Here is a 19,934-nt window from a genome sequence, read left to right on the forward strand (position 1 = left end):
GCACAACAGCTCAGGTCATATATACCATTCAGTACTGGATACTTTGTACATTGAGCACAAAAATGAGAGGCAGTTAGATAAAATTGCAATGGCTGTATATTTAACGATGGCATGGTTTAACCTCTGTTAAATACTGTTTCTTTTTATAATCCAAAAAGGCACAGCTTTCTGCAGTCGCACCTCTCTATTTACCCCACCTCTATTTGCCCCACCTTTATTTGCCCCACCTCATGTTTTCCCAGGTGCAGTTTACGCATCCTCCTTCATGCTTGTTTCAGCATTTCCATGCTCACTTTACTACTCTCCTGCATGACCCGATTTATTACTGCCATCTCTCCTCTCCGCTGTCTTATCTGGCCAGGGCTGGGGTGGTGGTGGTGGGTGGGGGTTTTGTGGGAGGGGCTACTGGCCTCTCATCACCTTGCGCCGTGGCCGCTTCCCTTATCTGCACCATCACACCTCCGTCCATCTCCGTCTCTCCAGGCCGGCCCTATCTCCAGCTCACTCATTGCGTCCCTCCCTCTTTCTCTATCGATTCTGCACCTCTGTCTCTCCGAGTCGCGCTCCCTCTCGTCTCTCTCGCGCGCTGCCTCTTTTATGGAATACCCATGTCTCCGCTCCGCCGATAAGGGGCTCGGGGGCCTAGCGTGATGGATTCGGGCCGGGCCCGAAAACGTTCCCGCTTCGGGTCAGCCGAGGGCTGAGTATTGCTGGGTAAGCGGAGGGCCAGATGAGCGGATGGAGGGGGGGGGTCCCACACACGAGGGGCGAAAATCAGCTGACGGGAAAGTAATAAGGTGGGGAAGAGGTGGCGGGGTGTAAATCTACCCGGGGAGAGAGAGAGCACAGCGTGGGGAAACAGGAAGGAAAAGGTCACTTTACACATCTGATCCAATTTGTAGAATGGGGGCAGGATGAATGGAGACTCTGTGTAAACATGGACACGTCAGGGCGGGTATGAGTGGATAGCTGATGATCTCATAGCTGAACCCATGGGGTTGGATGGAGACCTAGGGAGGCTGGATGGGGATGTTTCATTGATATTTGGGTATTTGGGTTTCTCAGAAAGTAAACAAATTTCTGATGTTTACTCTCATCTAACAGACCTGACTCAGCTCAGTGCTCATTAAGTGTTTAAGTGTCTAATAATTACTTAAAGAGCTGAGTCAGGTGTGTTTGAACAGGGAAAATGCAAAGAAGTGCACAGTGCCTGGGTTATTTCCAGGATTTAGAAAACTGCAGCTTTATAAATTCCTGATATAGTTGTATGCACGTACAGTTAAACAAGTCTGGTAAATAAAAACAGGTCTTAAAGTGGTTATTTTTCAGCTTAGTACATATCAAAACATAATTGAATACAACACACAAACAGCTATTGTGCATGGCTATTAAGTGTGGCCAAATGTTCTCAGTCTGTAGTACTCTAAAACTTGGTGTTTTTACCTTAAGCATGCCAAAACAATCTTAGGAACTGGCCTGATCAAAGCAATACAAAACTTGGCCGACAAGTCAAAGATAGTGCCGGTGTAATCAGCTCTTTACCTCTCTGTGCTATAAATCAGTACTGGGCTCCTATTTAACAATGTTGCAGCTCGTTCTTTTAAAACACCAACTACTTTTCAAGCTTCCTGATGAGAACAGAGGAGCTTTTTATAATTCACCTCTTCTCTCTCTCTCTCTCTCTCTTTCTTTCTTTCTCTCTCTCTCTCTTTCTGACAGCACCTCATTTACAAAGAGGTGTGTTTTGGCCCTGAAAAAGAATCAACAAATGCTAGCCTCTCAGTGCCAAACATCTCAAAAGAACATGTCCCTGCAGGACACAGAGAAGTACGCTAACCTTAAGGTCATGGAAAGGCGGACGGGCGGGGTGGGTGTGGGGTGGAGGATGATGTCATACCTTCACAGGCGGCACAGCTGGAACCGCGTCCACTTACAAACGGGAGTGGCCGGCCGGGGGGCATCCGAGACTGGCCCGCGTCCACCGTCGTCCTGCAGCCCTGACGGAGCACTAATGGAGTTTCTCAGCACGAGTCCTCGTGAAATGAAAAAATTGGGCCAGTGCCTGAGATTAGCAGTGGGAGCATCTCATGAGCATCTCAGTCAATTAAGTGTTCTACGTGGTGAAATCATAAAAATGCAGCTTGTAATGACAGGAGTGCAGACATGTAGTGCTCGGGAGGGTCAAACCGGTCTACAACAACAGAGATGAACATAAGGAGTGCCACAGGGTCTACGTAACAATGGCACAGCAGTCATAAACACACGCTGCTGGCGGGTGGGGGGGCCCTTACCTGTGCGGCCCTCGCCTGTCCGGGACGCCAGGCTGGTTCCGCATCACGATGACGGATGGGGCTTCCACAGAGGCCATGTTAGGCGTAATGGAAACCATGATCACAAGCGAGCCCGCCGCTTCCATCCTCCAGTCTGTAAAGAAGCCCCCTAACCTTGAAACTTCAGTCCGCTCCGCTTAGCTTCGAATCTATCAAACACCGGCCCCGCGGCTCTCCTGTGCCCAGCCCATGACTGCCGGCCTGAATAAGAGATGAGAGACCTGATAGTGCTTAATAACTGATTCAACCATTCAGGACCTTGTATTTTTTTCCTACTCTCTCCTGTAGTTCTTTTATTTTCTTTCAAGCTGGCAAAGCAGAGTGGAAAAAAATAGATTGGTTCACATTGTGGATAAGGTAATTCTGGCAAAGAGCATAAAAACACTGAATGCCAACATGAGCATATTGTGGATGGAGCCTGAAGGGAAGTTGATTGTCTCTCTCTCCAATAGTATTTATACTTTAATATAAATCCAAATTGAAAACTGAAGAATATAAAGAATAGCTTATTTACCTTGGTAAATGTATCTCTCTGGCACAAGAGAGCCATGCCAAGTAATGGAAAAAACGAAATCTCCGAGCTCCTATTAATCAAGTTAAATGACTATGGCAAGGAGACCAGACCAAATGATTTTCCCTGTTGTTCTTCCAAATTTCTGTCAGGCACAGGCCTGGCCTGCCACGCTTGAAATGCCCATTGACTCGGACTACAAAGTTTAGGAGGGAGGTAATGTTTCAACTTCTAGAGAACATGGCCTTTTGATCTCCAACCAGCTTCACCACTCCATCAGTCACATCAAGAAAATCAGACAATGAGTCAAGCAATCAATTAGTAAATGAAGCAACCAATCACCATGCTTATCTTTCACTCAACGGGAGTACAATGTAATGGCAGTTTCTAAACAAATATTTATTGCATAGGGACGTGGCAGAATAAAGACTATGAAGGGCCCCGATGATGGATTGCTGCTTGAAGAAAAGAAGCTCTGGACTCTGGTGGGTGAGGTGACTTCCAGAGAGTCTCCCCCTAGCTAGCACGACCCCAGTCATTCAGAACCGCGACCTACAATTCGCAAACACATTAGCATCCTCGCTATTTGTCTAGCACCTTTGACCAGGTGAAGAGCACTTTATTTAGCAGCAGCAAAAACATCTCCTATGTCCTTGTGAGTGCTGTGCTGAATAAATTAAAATGCACTCACCTTTTTGTCCTATGTCTCACGCCTGGAACTGCAGCCAATGGCTGTGGGTTTTTTAAAGATTGCAGTTAGTTCTCGTCATAGGGACATTAATAGTTAATGGTGTCTTGTGGACAATCAACATCTGCATTCAGCCCATTTATCAAACATAATCACCAGTGTTGGAACAATCAAAATGGTGTGAATATGGTGTGGTGCTTGCTGTTGATGATATTGTTTGTGTGGACTCATGGGTGGCATTGGCCCTACAGTGCTCTGAATGTTCGTGCCATGGAATGTTTAAGAAAGTTTCTTTAGCACGTAGTTTTGTAGCAGTTTATTTTGCAAAAGTGTATGAATGTATTAGGAGCAGAACGGGTAGCGTTTGTCCAGGAAGATGATATTTATATAGTCTTATTTATTATTACACGTTAATATTGTTTGTTATCTGTTCTGGCAATTCAACAATTATAGCCTATCTCTAAATGAGCATGCCTAGGAAAAATATTTGAATCCCTGGTAAATAATCAACTTTAATTATTCCTCCAAGCACATTCTATTCTGAGCATTTCGTCTTTTATTACACATTTCTCCCTGTGATTTGATGCCACACCTCCCTCAGGTGGTATATGATGTGCCTCGTTCATCACGCCACCTGAGTACTTTTATGATGTAATATCCTTTAAAAGCCGTGTACCATATTGTCTCGTGATTGTCAGCATTTGAATATCGTGTTGACTAGTTTTGTTCTCGTTGCACTTTTATGTATGTTTTCATTTGTTGCTCGTTTCACTAAACTCCTCTGTTGGACACTTGCGTTTGCATCCTCCTTTCTTGCTGCACGTTCTTCGTCTGTGACAGTGAACAAATTAAGGAGATCGTTGGTTTCTTTTATAGGAATTAAACCCCCCTTCCCTCTACATAGAAGGATGCTTAGTGAGGCTACTTTGCTTCCTGTTTTGGATTATGGTGACATTTTAAACATTTTGCAATTTTGCATGCTTCAGCGGTAACTCTCAGGCCCTTGGACTCTGTTTATCACTGTGCACTAACATTTAAGTGGCAATAATTTTAATACTCATCGTTGTGAACTGATGGTTGGGCTAGGTTGCATGGCCCTCTCTCTCTGTAAGGAAAATGACTGAATTATGTTGCAGGTGCTGGCTGTTTTTATTGAGTTTGGAAAATCCAATTTTACTTACTGTGCACCTGAATCCTTGAATAACATGCAGAACAATCTAAAGCTTACCTCATCTTTATTGTTATGACAACTTACATTTTTTATTTAATCTTATTGTTTTGGCTGATTTATTTGCTTTAAGGTTATTTTAATAACTTGGTTGCTTTATTATTATACATTATATATTATTATACACATTTTTATACAAATTTCCTATTTGGTCAAATAAGAATTCTTTATTTGTTTTCTTAAATGATTTCACATTGTCTGTTTTGTGTGCTCATATCAAGACCAAGCCAGTTAGTAAACCTGCGCTGAACATCACAAGTGAAAAAAAAAGCAAGTGAAAAATTTGTACATTATTGTGAAATATTTACCCAAAATCCCAGTGGAAATGGACACAATTTTCTCAGCTTGATTAAATCATGGTGTAGAGGAGAACATGTTTCATACAACAGGTGCTCCCACTGAGCATGATCTGATTTAGTTAACATGATTTGGCTTGGTAGCTAGTCAGTTAAGGTGGTGGAGCATGAAGACAAGACACTTGCTTTTTGGCCCTTTTTGTCAGACCACCTTGCAAGCCCATTGACTCATTGACTGAATGATGTGCAAGTGTTGTAAGTGCATACGCATATTGTATAAAGCTAATGTTGTTTTTTCTATGAATAGCCACCTCATATTGCTGAAATGTACATTAGATCTGAGTGGCTTTTTTCAATTTATTGTTAGCTGTGGCTACTGACAACTGCAAAGTGGACAAATTTTTAGGCGCTAGGTAAACTTACAAGGAGAACTGATCTTATACAAACTGGCAAAAATTCATGAGTTCAGGGTATGGGAGTATGACTTTTGTTTGCACACCAATCGTTTTTCAGCAGAATGTCGGATTTCAAATAAAACCCACAGTCATTAAAATTTAACATCTGAAGCAGATGTCATTTTATAACTTCAAGACGTGTCATACAAGGGCAGCAATATCTTATGCATTTCAGATCAGCTCACCGGGTTGAAAATGAATTTTACCAAATGAATTCTGACAGTGACTCCCTCATTTAAATAGATTCTGACAAATACTCTTTTATGAAATGTGTTCTGACATTGAACTACTAGTCTAAAGTCAGACTGGATTATCACAACAATGGACAATGGCTATATTTAAAATGACCTTTTAGCATTGACTTCTATCATTGATGGTACATTAGAGATAGTGAAATATTTTAAATGAGAAGTGTCCCACTTGAGGGATAGCTGATAAAGTAGTTAAGCTGTAAAACTTTATTTTTCTTTTGTGGTACAGTCTAAAGTTTTCACTGAATGTTTCAGGTGCGGGGTCCTAAAAACCGGGTAAGACATGCACATTCTTTATCACTTTTTAATTAAAGGCATTTGTTAGATGACATTTCACTGGAGGATTTTGCCTCATTTGCCTGACTAGAAACTCCAAAACACTGCACAAAGAGAGGTGCTAACCAATCTGAAGTAGCATATGTTGACAAAATAGATGCCAGCCCAGGGCCACCTGATAAAAACATCACATTATTACAAGAGAGCAGTATGAATCACAGCCTGGACAGCTCTTATGACATTTCTCCTCTTCAGCTGATAAATGGGCCTCTCCTCTGACTACGGCATTTTTGGCAGGCACTGCACAGGCCAGCTGCATCAGGACCCTTTGGTCGCCAGGCTGTATTTTGCTTACTTGTCTTCTGTTTATGCACGTGGCTGGCTCTTTAATGTCATGATCTTTAACAGGTAATGATTTTCAATAAGAAAGGATGGCATGACATTTTCATCAAAGCCAGGCTCATCCAACTCATTAGGACACAGGTGATGAGTGTTGGACCCCATATTCCTCCAATCCCTGCTTCATCATCACAATCTCAACTTATACTATATTGTTTCAGCAAAGTCTAATGCTAACTCTTATTAGCCATACTGTGCGTCCCTGGTAAATGATCGTTCAAGTGATGAAGCTAATATTCGTTTTTCATGATTTTATCTGGGACAGGCCCTTCCTAAACTCTTTTTTCATGTTTATCTGTACAGTAGGATGTACCATGGTTTCTGCCTACTTAAAGTGTCTTAACACATCTGAAATATGTGAAGCCACTTGAGGGGTCCTTCTTTTATGTCAGAGTTTGCAGAAACTGTTTCGTTTCTGCATACATTATGTGCAATTTGTTTGACTGTTATTAAAGCAGAAAAATGGAGGAGGGGCGAAATCGATGTCTTGATCATTTTTTGCTGACTTTTTTTTTTTTTTTTGAAAAATGCTTTCAGTGTCAAAGTAACAGCATCTTTATAATGGAGGTCTTGACAATTTAGCCATTACCCTTTGGACATCATCTCACTACCTCAAGCTCCATAGATCGTGTTTCAAAGCCAAAACAAATATGTGGACCTTCACGTAAAAAGAAATCGATTCATAAATAGAGTGGATCACTTGTTCCGTGTTGCAATCAACTACAAGACACACACACAGCTGCTGGACGATGACACAGCTTTTGTCATTACCTGGATGACTCACTTTTAGCGTCAGCAGACATTATGAACTGTTTTTTTTAGTGGAGACAGCAGAAGCACAAATACACACAACAAACAACTGGAGTATTGGAATGGTATGGAAGTAGGTCATGAGATTCATTTAAGGTAATTTGTTTAAGATGTTTACCAGTCTAAACTGCATAATCATTGCTATAATTTTTAAGTCCAATGTGGCATATCAATGACTTATGGTTTGTCTCTGTCCTTAACCTGATGTCACACTGCAATGTTTGTGATGCGTGGGAAAACTAAAACAATTATGATATGAGTCTGAAAGTATTCACTGTGTACATCGAAGTTGTGCGTCCGCATTAAAAATGCATGTCACATTCTCTATGCATCAGTCAAAATACTCTACAGGCTTGTTCCAAAATTGTTGCATATGTTTAGCTATGATCCGCAGAGTTAGCCACGAGATAGAGGGAGCATTCACTCAGGCACAATTACTTCACCCTGCTACGCAAATATGAGTGCCGAAAAACCGGACTTGGTCCTTATGAGGTTCTATTGCAGAATGGTACTTCCCCAAAGCAGCTGCTTGTGTGAAAAAGGCATGAGAGGCCCTTTGTACCCAATAAAATAGTTAAGGTTAGCAAAGGTGGTGCGCATCTAGAGATTTTACATTTGTACATTTGTGGGTTGCCTGTTAAACGCATTATAGCTAAAAAAATAAATAAATAAATAAATCTTGGTTCTGTATGAGTTTTCTGTAATCGTATTTGTGTTGTTGTTTCAATGTCATTTCAATAACACAATTCTGCAAGAAGTCTCAAAAAGTGGTTCAGTATATAGTCTGAGCAGTTGTTTTCAGTATATAGCCTTAATTCCAAAAGGCTATGGTTTCTAAACCTACGTGTATATTTACACCATTTAAAAAAGTGATTCACAGAAGATAAAGATCTTGTGTTGTGCAGAAAGCATTCATCTGTCAAACAAACACATGCTAGCTAAATGAAGATGTGCAGCTTTAGTAATTACTTTCCCTCCTGCCGAAATGACTCACTTTTGGAATCAAGTGACATTCCAATTGCCGTTTAGCACCTTTGTTCAACTTTCTGGAGCAGCCGTAGGGCAAATGCATATTATACCTTGTTCAAAACAGAGCGTCTTAAAATCATCTTTGCATTGTCGTTTGCTTGAGAAGTCTCTTGTCGTCATCTGCCTGAACGCCAACAGCACTCACAATGTGACATATTTTTGCCATTTTGTCTGCTTGGGCCTTGCCGTAGCACTGCTGTAAATATTTATGTGGAAAAGAATATTTTGATATATAAATATATAGGGAGTTTAGTCCAAGTATAACTACACTGGATTATCTTTGTGTCTTTGTGCGTTAAGCACGTTATGAAGGCTGATATAGACTGATAGACTCACTATATTATTATGAATATACACACACAAACACTTATATATATATATATATAACTTTTTATTAGATATAATTTTATTTTATTATTAAACATTAGACAATAATATTAGACTGTATTATTGGCCGATATACTTCAATAAGCTGATAATGTTTACATATAAAAGACACTTTCACTGGTACTTTTGTGATGGGTTTCTGTCTCTTCTTTTTTTAGTTCACATTGCAATGGGGGTAGTGTGCAGTTCTGAATTTTTGCCAGTGTGACGCGGTGCTCCTGTTTTATATAATGCTTGTTCAACATCTTATCCCCGTTTACTGTATTGTTGGTCTAGCTGGAGTTCATCAAGCCCTCAACCTGCCATACTGTGTCTACATTTCATGCAAGCGATGTCAAAACAGCACCAATTCTGAGTAAGTTATGGCCTTTCTTTCAGGTCGATGGGGCTTTTGCTGCAATGTAACCTCCTGTGGGCCCTCTTGCTCTGCTACACCTGAGGTGCACATTTTGAAAGTCATAGGGACCCACAACACACACACACACACACACACACACTTTCCCTAGTCGTGTCTGGCTAAGTAATGTCACAGGAGGTATGTGAATGCAGCCCAGGAACCTGTGCACATTACTGTGTTGAGATCTGCCCTTGGCCATTAGTCATGCACCTTCCAGAAAGAAAAATAAAGGCAACGCTGAAATTTTGTGTATCTGGAATACATGTATATTAAAACATTGGCAGCTTAAATACGGTTCCCTATTAACATTTCAAAACAGCATTATGAATCAGCCATAACTTCTAAAGAGGATCTTTTCCCCTGAATATCATTCTTCTTGGCTATCAAAGGTTTATGGAGCCCATAAGGGTGAAGGGGTATTATTTTTTGCACTGGCCCTCTTAAATGGACATTCAGAGTGATTCTTGCAGTAAAGTTGTGCTAAAGGAGAGAGGTTGTGATTTCAGTGGTCTTGCCTGTGCTTCATGTGAAGGTCAAGTGTGAGTAGGAGACTAGCCTACAAGGCCTTGCATGTGTCAGTAACCCACCACCTTTCTCTGTGTGTCAGTAACCCAACACCTTTCGCTGTGTGTCAGTAACCCAACACCTTTCTCTGTGTCAGTAACCCACCACCTTTCGCTGTGTGTAGGTAACCCACCGCCTTTCTGTGTGTGTCAGTAACCCACCACCTTTTTCTGTCAGTAACCCACAACCTTTCTCTGTGTGTCAGTAACTCACCATCTTCCTCTCTCCAGTCCATTCACATCTACCCTCCATTTCCTTCCCCCTTTTTTCTCCAGTCATACTTCTTTCTCATCCATCATTACATCCCCTCCCCAACTGTCTGTCTGTCTGTCTGTCTGTCTGTCTCTCTCTCTCTCTCTCTCTCTCTCTCTCTCTCTCTCTCATTCTCCTTGGGACTAAACAGGAAAGTGTAAAGTCCAGTGCTGGAGGGCAGGACTTTGTTAATTAGGCAAGGATTTCCTCTCGAGACACTCGGCTATAAAAGGCAATATCACCGCACAAGATCACAGCGTTCTGCGGCCCTCGTAGCTTCCTGCGTGTCATTGACTGATCTTCCCTCACAAATCATCGTCTGGCCATTCAGTTGAATGATGCCCCCCTGCACTGCCTATTATAGCAAATGGTCAGTACCAGACAGCTACTGCCAGTGTGTCACAGATATCGCGCTGTTTGGAGTTCTTATGGTGAGGTCATCAGTGTTGTCATTTAATTGTGTTCATGCAAGCAGACATTTAAGGTGCTCTTGGGCACTTAGAAAAGGGCATGTCTGCAAACATTCCCAAGGTGTGAATCCTTGTAAAGTTTGTTGGTTTTCCTCCCCTTAATAACTATGCCCCCTACAAACTTCAAAGTCATAACATCCCAAGTTGCAACTGAGTCATATGGCAGATGTTTGTAACACATTCTTGTAGGAGGAATATAACTTCCAATTACTCTGTGGTGTGCTAGTGAGATTTAAAGGCACTTATCTATATGCTTATACAACTAGAAAAGGAAGAGAAAAGATCCAAGAATAGTGTTTTTGAGGTGTAGTGTTTTTGAGTCAGACAGAACCATTTTAAAGAGGTTACACACAAAATTTCAACAGCTTGTTCTTATTGGGCACGGAATGTTCTGTAAATGTAATAAAGACAATTAAACTGTTACTTTTTCACCTCCGTTTGGACGTGTTAATAAAGGTCCTAAACTATGGAGAAGAACATATTAACTTTTTTAAATTTTTAACTTTGAAATGTATATCTTTAGATAACTGTGGTTCGAGGTTGATAAAAAGACCCCATGTCCATGCCAGTAAACCTTTAACCTTTTAAACTCCAGTCTTATTATTAAACTATTCATCTTAAGTAACTCCTGTGAATTATTCAGTGATTCCATTATACCTAATTGGAATACATGCAGTTACAAGTGTGAAACAAATTCAAATCCTGAGCCAATGGTGGGCTTGTTGTTGATGTGCATATTTCACCACATTTGATTATTTCATATGAATGTAATTATACTCCAAGCATGGTAACGCCATGCCAATTCATCACGAGCAATACTGATGATATTCATGTGTTCCAACATGGGGGCATACTCCAGAGTATGGGGGCATACTCCAGAGTAATGGCACACTCCTTTTCCACCAGCAGAGGGAGTGTCAGATTCTGTGCTGGTCTACACTGCTCTGTCGGGTCACGGCCCGGCCCGAGACCCTCAGAGGGAGCAGGGCTGCCATGAGCATGCATACACACATAAATGCAGATGCACACCCACAGACACCAACTAAATGCACAAACACGCACACACAAACACTCTATTTCATTCACATTCACAGACATTAAGCATCTTAAAGAAATTCATAAAAAAAAAACACACACACACAATTCCATTGTGTAAGTGCAAGTGGACATCTCTCACTACACCACTGAAAGTGTGCACACGTGCCTCTGTGCACCCGAGCCATTCGGATCCTGTGTGTGTGTGTAAGGGTGTACACACATATAGGTGTTTATCTAGCACTGCTGGCTGCAGCAAAAAAAAAAAAAAAAGATTATGCAAAGCTTCTTCTAAACTGTTTGCATACCTTCTTCTCCCACTCTTCGGCCTGGGCTCTCTGCGCCCCCCACCACCACCCCCACCACCACCCTTATAAGCCCCCCCACCACACACACCACACGTAGATCTTCCATTGTACTCACTCACAGTCTGCTGCATTCAGCCATCCTCTCAATTGCTGCAATTTTGCCATTCTCCCTCATTTCAAATCAGGCAGCAGGCTGAATGTGTAATCTAGTTGTCTCAGGGCCATTCGCATTCTCTGGGAAAGAAAAAAAGAAAAAAAAAAGAAGCCTTGAAAATTGGCACCTGTTATGTGGTGGTGAGGGTGGGGGTGAGAGTGGTGGTGGGATTGGGGGGGGGGGGTGGTTGTGGTGGGGGTTTTCTTGCGTAAGCACCTTAATGTAAGTTTATAGTTCTGGCCTGCAACATGACGTGTGCTTGACAATGAAAACTGGGCCGAGAGGAGACTGCGCCCGAGCCTGGCTGTGGTGGGAAGCTTGTTTTGAAATGTCCAAACCATGAGCTGGACTCGGTGTTAAGTGTCCCACAAATGAATCAATATGCATTTACACCATGTTCGGCTCACTGCCTCTACGGCAGATAAACACAGGCGATGGATCCCTGTGTGGCACATCTTGTTGGTAAACAACATGTATGGGTAAAACAGCAAGGGACCTTGGGAAGCTCACATGCTGACATTTCCGACACTGGGCGCCAGGCTACAGGATTACTGGTGAGCAAAACATCGATAGCATGGGGATATCCTGGCAGGATGTGCTGTAGCCACAGTTCAGGAAACACTACACCCTTCACGCTGTCATACTCTGGCTTGTTCTGCACCACCGGACACGGGAACAGCAGAAGTTGGATAAGCCACCTCAGCCTGATATTCCAGAATGGCATCGTGGGTAAATCTCCATGGCGCACCTTTCCCGCGTTTCAAAGTGCTGATTAATGATGCCGAGGCAGTAACGTGTAGATAGTAAATCGTTTATTGTATGTACGGATAATGTAAGAAAAATTAAGGGGTTTAAAAAGCCTTCACAACCCCATGAGAAAGCCTCTACACATGGTTGTCTTTAAAGTATCACTTTTGATTGCTTACAGGTAATAACCCATACGTGTAATAATAACCCATAGAAACACATTTCCATGGACGACAGCCTTCAGATGCTCTCACACAGCTTTCTGTTGGAGCTTGATTTTCCAAAGATCTAGCCATAGAAATCTTTTGTTCATAGGACGTGAAATCCAATAGAACTCTCATTGAAGTAAGTGTTGTAAACAAACACAGAAGAACCAGCATGCATTTGCAGCGCTATTTCTGATGAACACCAGTCATTTTCAGACAATCCAAAGTGCCTTCCAAAATGCAATGCTATCCATTTGTTTATATTTATTTGGAGCGCATTATTGCGAATGTCCAGAGTGATTGTCAATTTAAATAAAATGAATGAAGTCATTTTCAATTACCAGGAAATAAAAAACACTTTTTCACTGCTCCAGTTTATTTCCAAATATATAACTAGGGATATTTTTGTTAGCATTTTCTGTTTATCTTTTATTTTCTAATTCTTTTCTGTTATTTGTCCATTTGCTCAAAAATAAGTCATTAACATTATAAATATTGTATTACTGAAGAAAAAATCAAGATGTAGTTACAGTGTTGTTGTCACGTTGAGGACCCCGGCCCCTCCCTTTTGGGCGTGTGTTTACGTAGTCTACGTGCATCGTCTGCGTCTGTGGATATCTCGTGGTGATGGCTATGTCATGTGATAATCCGTCTCACCTGTGAATCGTCTCGTAATCACCTGGGGTTAATGTGCGCTCGCGCAGTGTCCTGTGCTCGTCGTTGTCTAAGTCTACACGTTGTGTATATCTGTTTAGTGTTCGTGCGCCGATTGCGCAAATATTGTAAAATAAAAGTGACGTTTGTTCTGAAACGCAAGGATCCCGTGTCTCATCCTTCGCCACGAGCCGCGCGTCACAGAACGACGAGCCTCGAAGAGACACCAACATGCCAGGCTACGCCACCCGGCATAAGAAGGCGGATCGCCCCAGCAAGCGGCACCACCGCTCTTCTTCCTCTCCCCCGCGCCGCAAAGCCCAGCCGACTCGGGCACAGCTTATGCAGGACCCCGAGTGCGCGTACATGCTGTGCGCGGCTCGGGAGACATCCATACCCGAGCTGGCGGAGGAGTACCGCCGGACAGCGGCACAGGTGTGGGAGGAGAGCTATGCCCGCCATAGCCCGCCAGCTATGCTGCCTCGGGCACGTCCGCCCGCGGCGCTGCACCTGGCACGTGCGCCCGCCGCGCTGCACCTGGCACGTGCGCCCGCCGCGCTGCCCCTGGCACGTCAGCCCGCCGCGCTGCACCTGGCACGTCAGCCCGCCGCGCTGCACCTGGCACGTCAGCCCGCCGCGCTACACCTGGCGGAGAGCCCGCAGCAAAGGCAGGAGGAGCACCGCCTACCGCAGCGCCTGCAGCACCAGCAGCTCCGGACCTCTCTCCCCTGCTCGCTCTCCTCCTGGCGCGAAGCCTGGCGCCCATGTCGTGTGTGTGTGTTCCCGTGTTTGTCAGTCTTCCCCTTTGTGTGCCAAACCCGTTTTTCCCTCTTGTGCCACTGTGTGTGAGCGTGCCTGTTTGTGTGTTTGTTCCGTTTAATGTGTCTTCCGTCTTTTCCCCCGTCTTCCCAGGGAGGGTGTTCTAGGCGGTCCGTGGCGGACGCTTCACCAAGGGCAGTCACCTCCCAGACGCAGGACTGAGCGCGTCGGATCCGCTCATCGTCGTGGGTTCGGGGCACTCGGTCCTGTTGGCACCCCGGGACGGGTAGTGCCCTTGGAGGGGGCGTCTGTCACGTTGAGGACCCCGGCCCCTCCCTTTTGGGCGTGTGTTTACGTAGTCTACGTGCATCGTCTGCGTCTGTGGATATCTCGTGGTGATGGCTATGTCATGTGATAATCCGTCTCACCTGTGAATCGTCTCGCCTGGGGTTAATGTGGTTTGTCTATTTAATGTGCGCTCGCGCAGTGTCCTGTGCTCGTCGTTGTCTAAGTCTACACGTTGTGTATATCTGTTTAGTGTTCGTGCGCCGATTGCGCAAATATTGTAAAATAAAAGTGACGTTTGTTCTGAAACGCAAGGATCCCGTGTCTCATCCTTCGCCACGAGCCGCGCGTCACAGTTGTATTTAAGTAGAAAGATAAAAAAATATTTAACATTTTAACATACTGCTGAAACAAAATTTCTTGTGTCATCCGAAACATTTAATATTTAATCTGACATCAAATTTTACCCAAATGAAAACAGCCTCAGTGTAGTCCTGAAACTAGAAGAGGTCAGGCAAATGTCACCAATGCCACAAGGTTTTGTGATCCATCTGAAATCTGGACCACGACTTGGTGAACTTCTGCAGGCCAGAGGCAACACTGCCTGGTACGGCTCATCTATAAGCAGTTAGTGCATTCATTCATTCTCTAATCATGTTCACACTTAATTGAATTCCCGAGCCTCTGGCTCCAGGCCTATGGCATTCTCTCTCCAGCTCCACTTCTGCTAGTATTAGCTAGCGCTTGCAGTTCTGTGGAGGCCATTACCCATCACAGCACAGTAACAAAAGGCTAGGGCACTGGCCCGCCGAGAACTCTGGACTGCTTGATAATGGGAACGCTGTGTCTAAACTCTAATGTGTTTCACCCTCTTAATTCCCTTTCCCTGCCCTCTGAGAAGGACGGGAGAAAAAGGTGGAACGTTATTACTGGCTCACTTACTTCAGGGTCTGACGCTGTGGATCAAAAGGTCTTGGATCAGCCCCATTTGGTACCAGAAGTGGCACCAGACCATTTTGGACCAGCGTGGTTCGCAAGGTGTGGTCTGGTCAGCGGCTTGCGGCGGCCGCCGGCGACGGCGGGGCCCACGCATGAAGGACAGGAAGTTCCTGGAGCAAGTGCTTTCTACTGGCTCAGGAAATAGCATCACAGAGACTCATGGGCAGCAGGGGAGACTGGTTAGGGACATCTCATTCACGATCACCAGCGTGTGTAAAAATAAACCGTCTGTAAGTACATCCAGAACATCGGACACGCCCTCGGATGAACATGCTCAACCTTGGACTCCCACAGCAGATCTCCTGCTGTCATATGTAGCCATTTTCTACCAGCTGCCTCCTTTAACCTCAGCACTTGAGTAAAGAGTATTCTTTGAAAAGGAGGGAGGGGTGCATTCAATGGCTGCTGTTAATGGGGGTCAGTGGAAACGGTTCTCTTTTGAACACGTACAGCGGTGTTGAGGACCTCTACTGAACAAAGGGAGGCCTGCAGGCCTTGTTTGTGCTGTGCTGCCTACGTGGGCTCGCGGTCACGTGCCCCGAAGGAACACAATGAACTGAAGCCCATTCATCTCCATTTGTTTGCAAACATATTCTCTTCCTCAGGCAGATGTACAAATCTTGCTCACTGCTGAAAAGAGACTCTGGATCATCCAGATGTCTGGGCTATTAACCAATTGTGACAGTCCAGGGGTTTGCTGGGTAGTGTTGTTTAAAAACAGAAACTCCGCTTGTGCCACTACACTTTTAATTCGGTTGGTTCTAAGATATCTGAAAAATGCAAGGTGAGCTGTAATGATTTGTTGTTGTACCAGTGTCACATGCCTCTCTTTCTTCCAATGTCTACACAATGACTTTTCCTGTCAAGCCCACTCGGTGAAGGGTCCGTGTAGATCCCGACGTGAGTCGGCAGTGAAAGTGAATGCCGCACGAGCCATAATTACCCTCAGGTGTCAAAATAGCTTTCTCTGAAACGAGCGCGTCTTTAAAAGAAAACACGTAGTGCTGTCAAGGGCCAAATGTCACGATGTGTTCATCAGGAACCTTAGCTTGACACTGGAGATGAGCTCAGCTAAGAAAACACTGGTGTCAAAATATTTCCCACTCAGTCCACAGAGAAAGTTTTCAGATTCTACCACTTTGTCAAGTATGAGAGATCACTTGGGTTGGTGACCTTTAATGTATTCCACACTCACCAACAGAAAGTTCAGCAGTCTACCAATTGTAAATTGTAACAGAGCAAAAGCTAAACTGGCTTGTGCAAGGTGGAGAAAATCTGACAAAGCCTCATGAGGGACAAGACTTTATCTGCATTTGAAAAATGTACATGGGCAGTTTTATCAGACAAGTTGAGAAAAAAATTACATTTAAGCTGTTAACTTTAAAAAATCATCATCCTTTACATCCTTAAAGGCTCACAGATCTCATATATGACTTCCACAAATTGTGTCCTTTCGTATTAATCTTAAAGCAATTCTTAAAGATAGTTTTTAACCATTTTCATTTACACCAAGCATGTGCCCGCTTGCTGTCTTCGTGAGACTGGCCCTGCAGAACAGGAGGTCAGAGGTATGTGAGTGTGTTTGGCCAAACAGGCAGACGGAGAGGAAACTGCTGAGAGGTGCGGTGAGGGTCCTGCAGCCAAGCGACTCCACGCACGACAAGGGTGGGGCCAGCTGGGGACGCCATGGAGCCACAGCTCCTGTCATGTTTTCCGTGACCTCGTCATCCGGCGCTGCGAGTCCGTCCTGTCTTCATCCGCTATGCGGTGACGTTCGTTAACCCCCTAGACACCCAGCAGGACCGCCAGCAGCGTTCTGTGCAATGTGTTCTGTGCAGCGTTCTGTGCAACACTCTTTTTTTTTATATATTCTAGTCGTGTTAAGAAATTTTTATCCTATAAAGGTTTTTCAGTGATTATATAAAACATACATGGGGATGTTTGTGAGCTAAAGTTCAAAAGTTCACACCTTTATAAAATTGAAAAATTTTCTTTAATTAGGCTGCAGATGTCTTAGGAGACTCATTGCCAAATAACGGGTACTTCCACAGGGTGGCATTTACCTACATAATTGATTTTCGGCCAGAAAAGTCTGATTCATTTTGGGAGAATGGGCTTTCAGAGACCTCTATTTATCAGAGTTTCATATTAAATAAGAGAGCATATAAGACTAATAGCTAATTAGATGAGTCCCTGTGGAGTGGACCCAGTAAAAGCACAGTTTGGCCATTCAGACATGAGACCTAGCAGGATTAAAAGCTGCCGGTGTGCCATGTGTAAGCAGCAGTCACTGAGGGAGGAGCGCAGGTGTGATGTATTGCTGAGTGATCCACTGTCAGGCAGGGCTATGGGGATGAGTGAAGCTTGGTGTTTTTTCAAGTACACTTGAGCATTCAAAACTGTTGTATGGCCAGTGGAACAATAGGAGGATAGGTGGGTTTGAGTTCATCACATGCCTTTGCCTTTACACTAGGAATCGGCTACAGCTAAATAATGGGGTGGATTTGAAACATTTCGTTTTATTTTGATGTCTGTTACTCCATTAGAGAATAATTTGTGTCAAACGCCAAATGGTAAAGAAAGAGCCGTAATTGCAAGTAAAACACTGGGTACCTTCAGTAGCTGTCTGCTGGTTTGTTTGTCTTTTAGACACGCTTGATGACAGCTAACAGGTCTATGTCGTATCTGGGAGCTCATTGTTCTTCCTCCACAACAATAAATACAAAAATTAATACGACTGAAAACCATGGTTAGGAATATTTGAAGGTGGTCAACAGTCATGTCAGTCTCAAGTTAATAATCTATTATTGCTATAAGAACAGATTTCATCTGCCATCAGGCATCAGCCAGACACTTTAAGTGCTGAGTTGGCAGTTTGAACTGAAGGTCCGTATCCATCTCCGATCTGCTCAGCGACTTGTCAGGTCAAGTTAGGTGACAGAGTAGACTAAGTAGAAAAATATGCTTTAAGAAAGGCTTTCAAGGCTGATAAATGGATTGAGAAGTAGAACACCCCGTCCCCCACAATTTTATTCTCTTCCCTTTAACCCAAAGACAGAACTGTTGGAAACTTCAAGCTTTTTGAGAGGATGTAATCAAACACCTAAGAGGCCCATTAGTGTTAATGGGACATCAAGGACTCCTTCCTAATGAAGCCTTAGAGTCAAAAAACCATTATCTGTGATGGGCTTTGCCAGTATTGCCATAGTCTAAGGGTGGTCATTAGCCTTCAAGCTGTACCAGCAGGCTATATATGTGCCATGTTTTTAAGTAATTATTCTTAGCAGGAGGTATTCAGACCACATTCAAGACTTGCACAGGAACCATCAGAGGTTCCAGACATGGCTTTAATGTGGAAGGGTCAAAGGTTATGGGGATTGGGGTACTGTGGGACTGTGGGGTGGAAGTACACACAGGACTGCCCTGGATTGTTTAGTTGGGATGTATGATAGTGTTTTGATAGGGTTCACGCTGGCTCTTCGGGGTGACGCACTTCTCAGTCATCTATTGTTGGCATCTAACTGTTTCCAAAAGGGATGCATTGTTCAGGAGAGGAAGCAGCTTTCTCTTGACCTCATTTGAAGATCTGCCATGAAACATATTAGCTAGCATGCAACTGGGGATATTTCCAGCTCACCAAACATTCGAGCACGTAATCTAAGATGATTGTATATCGAACCATAACGATGTGGCTGTGCAAAATTACTTATACGTGTTTGTATAAGAAATTAGAATGTGACTGATGACACTGAATCACTTTCCACTAAGCGACCATCCAACAAGTGTTTCATGACTACTGACAACTTGGAGCTTTAATTACATAAATGGCCAGATATGACTCGGCAGTGGCTCACTTTAGGCCAGACATATTTTTCTGCACTTTGAACACAAATCTAACCTTTGTCTTTGTTTGACGCACTCTGGAAACCACCCTCTCAGTCAAAGTTGAGAGCAGTTGGTACAGTCCAGTGAGAGCGAAGGGGAACGCCTTCACAGAGTGTTCATTATGGTCACTAGTCTAAATAAGGGGACGTCATGCGAGTTTGAATAAGTAGCTCTTTCTATACACAAGAACTCATTTGATTAGAGTCATATTATTTAAAGAGAATCATTACTTTGCCATGTTTAATTTATTTAGGGCAGACAATCTATTTTTTTGTTTGAAATCCTAACAAAAACATCAACTCTACAACAATGCTGATAACAAGTAAGTGAAGGTTTTATGGTGTTAACCCAATTTAGTAGTTAAACAAAAAAGCTAATTCATATTTATAGTTTGCTTACAAGACCTATTTTAAATAGAATTTAGTACATTAATTTCTCAGGACAGAGAATGTTTCAATTGTTTGACATCTTTTTGAAAGTTTTAAGTGTTAAAAAGATTTCAGATCATGTAAGAAAAGTTCTGTCACTGAGGTACAGAGGTTGGCTGAGAAACACTGTA

General features: G+C 43.4%; 1 protein-coding gene across 2 annotated transcripts in view; it reads left to right on the plus strand.

Annotated features, from left to right (window-relative positions):
• Positions 1-19,934, plus strand: part of LOC143481682 (rho GTPase-activating protein 7) — a 49,282-nt gene that overhangs the window by 13,883 nt on the left and 15,465 nt on the right. Inside the window, exon 1 of one of the 2 annotated variants that reach the window (XM_076979780.1) lies at positions 19,458-19,697. The exons of the other annotated variant lie outside the window; for it this stretch is intronic. Within the exon in view, the coding sequence (XP_076835895.1) occupies positions 19,685-19,697 (13 nt within the window). The 5' untranslated portion in view covers positions 19,458-19,684. Of the gene's footprint in view, positions 1-19,457; positions 19,698-19,934 lie in introns of those variants that run through there. 2 annotated transcript variants of the gene reach the window in all.

The sequence above is a fragment of the Brachyhypopomus gauderio genome, chromosome 18, assembly GCF_052324685.1.
Source record: "Brachyhypopomus gauderio isolate BG-103 chromosome 18, BGAUD_0.2, whole genome shotgun sequence".
NCBI classification, from domain to species: domain Eukaryota; kingdom Metazoa; phylum Chordata; class Actinopteri; order Gymnotiformes; family Hypopomidae; genus Brachyhypopomus; species Brachyhypopomus gauderio.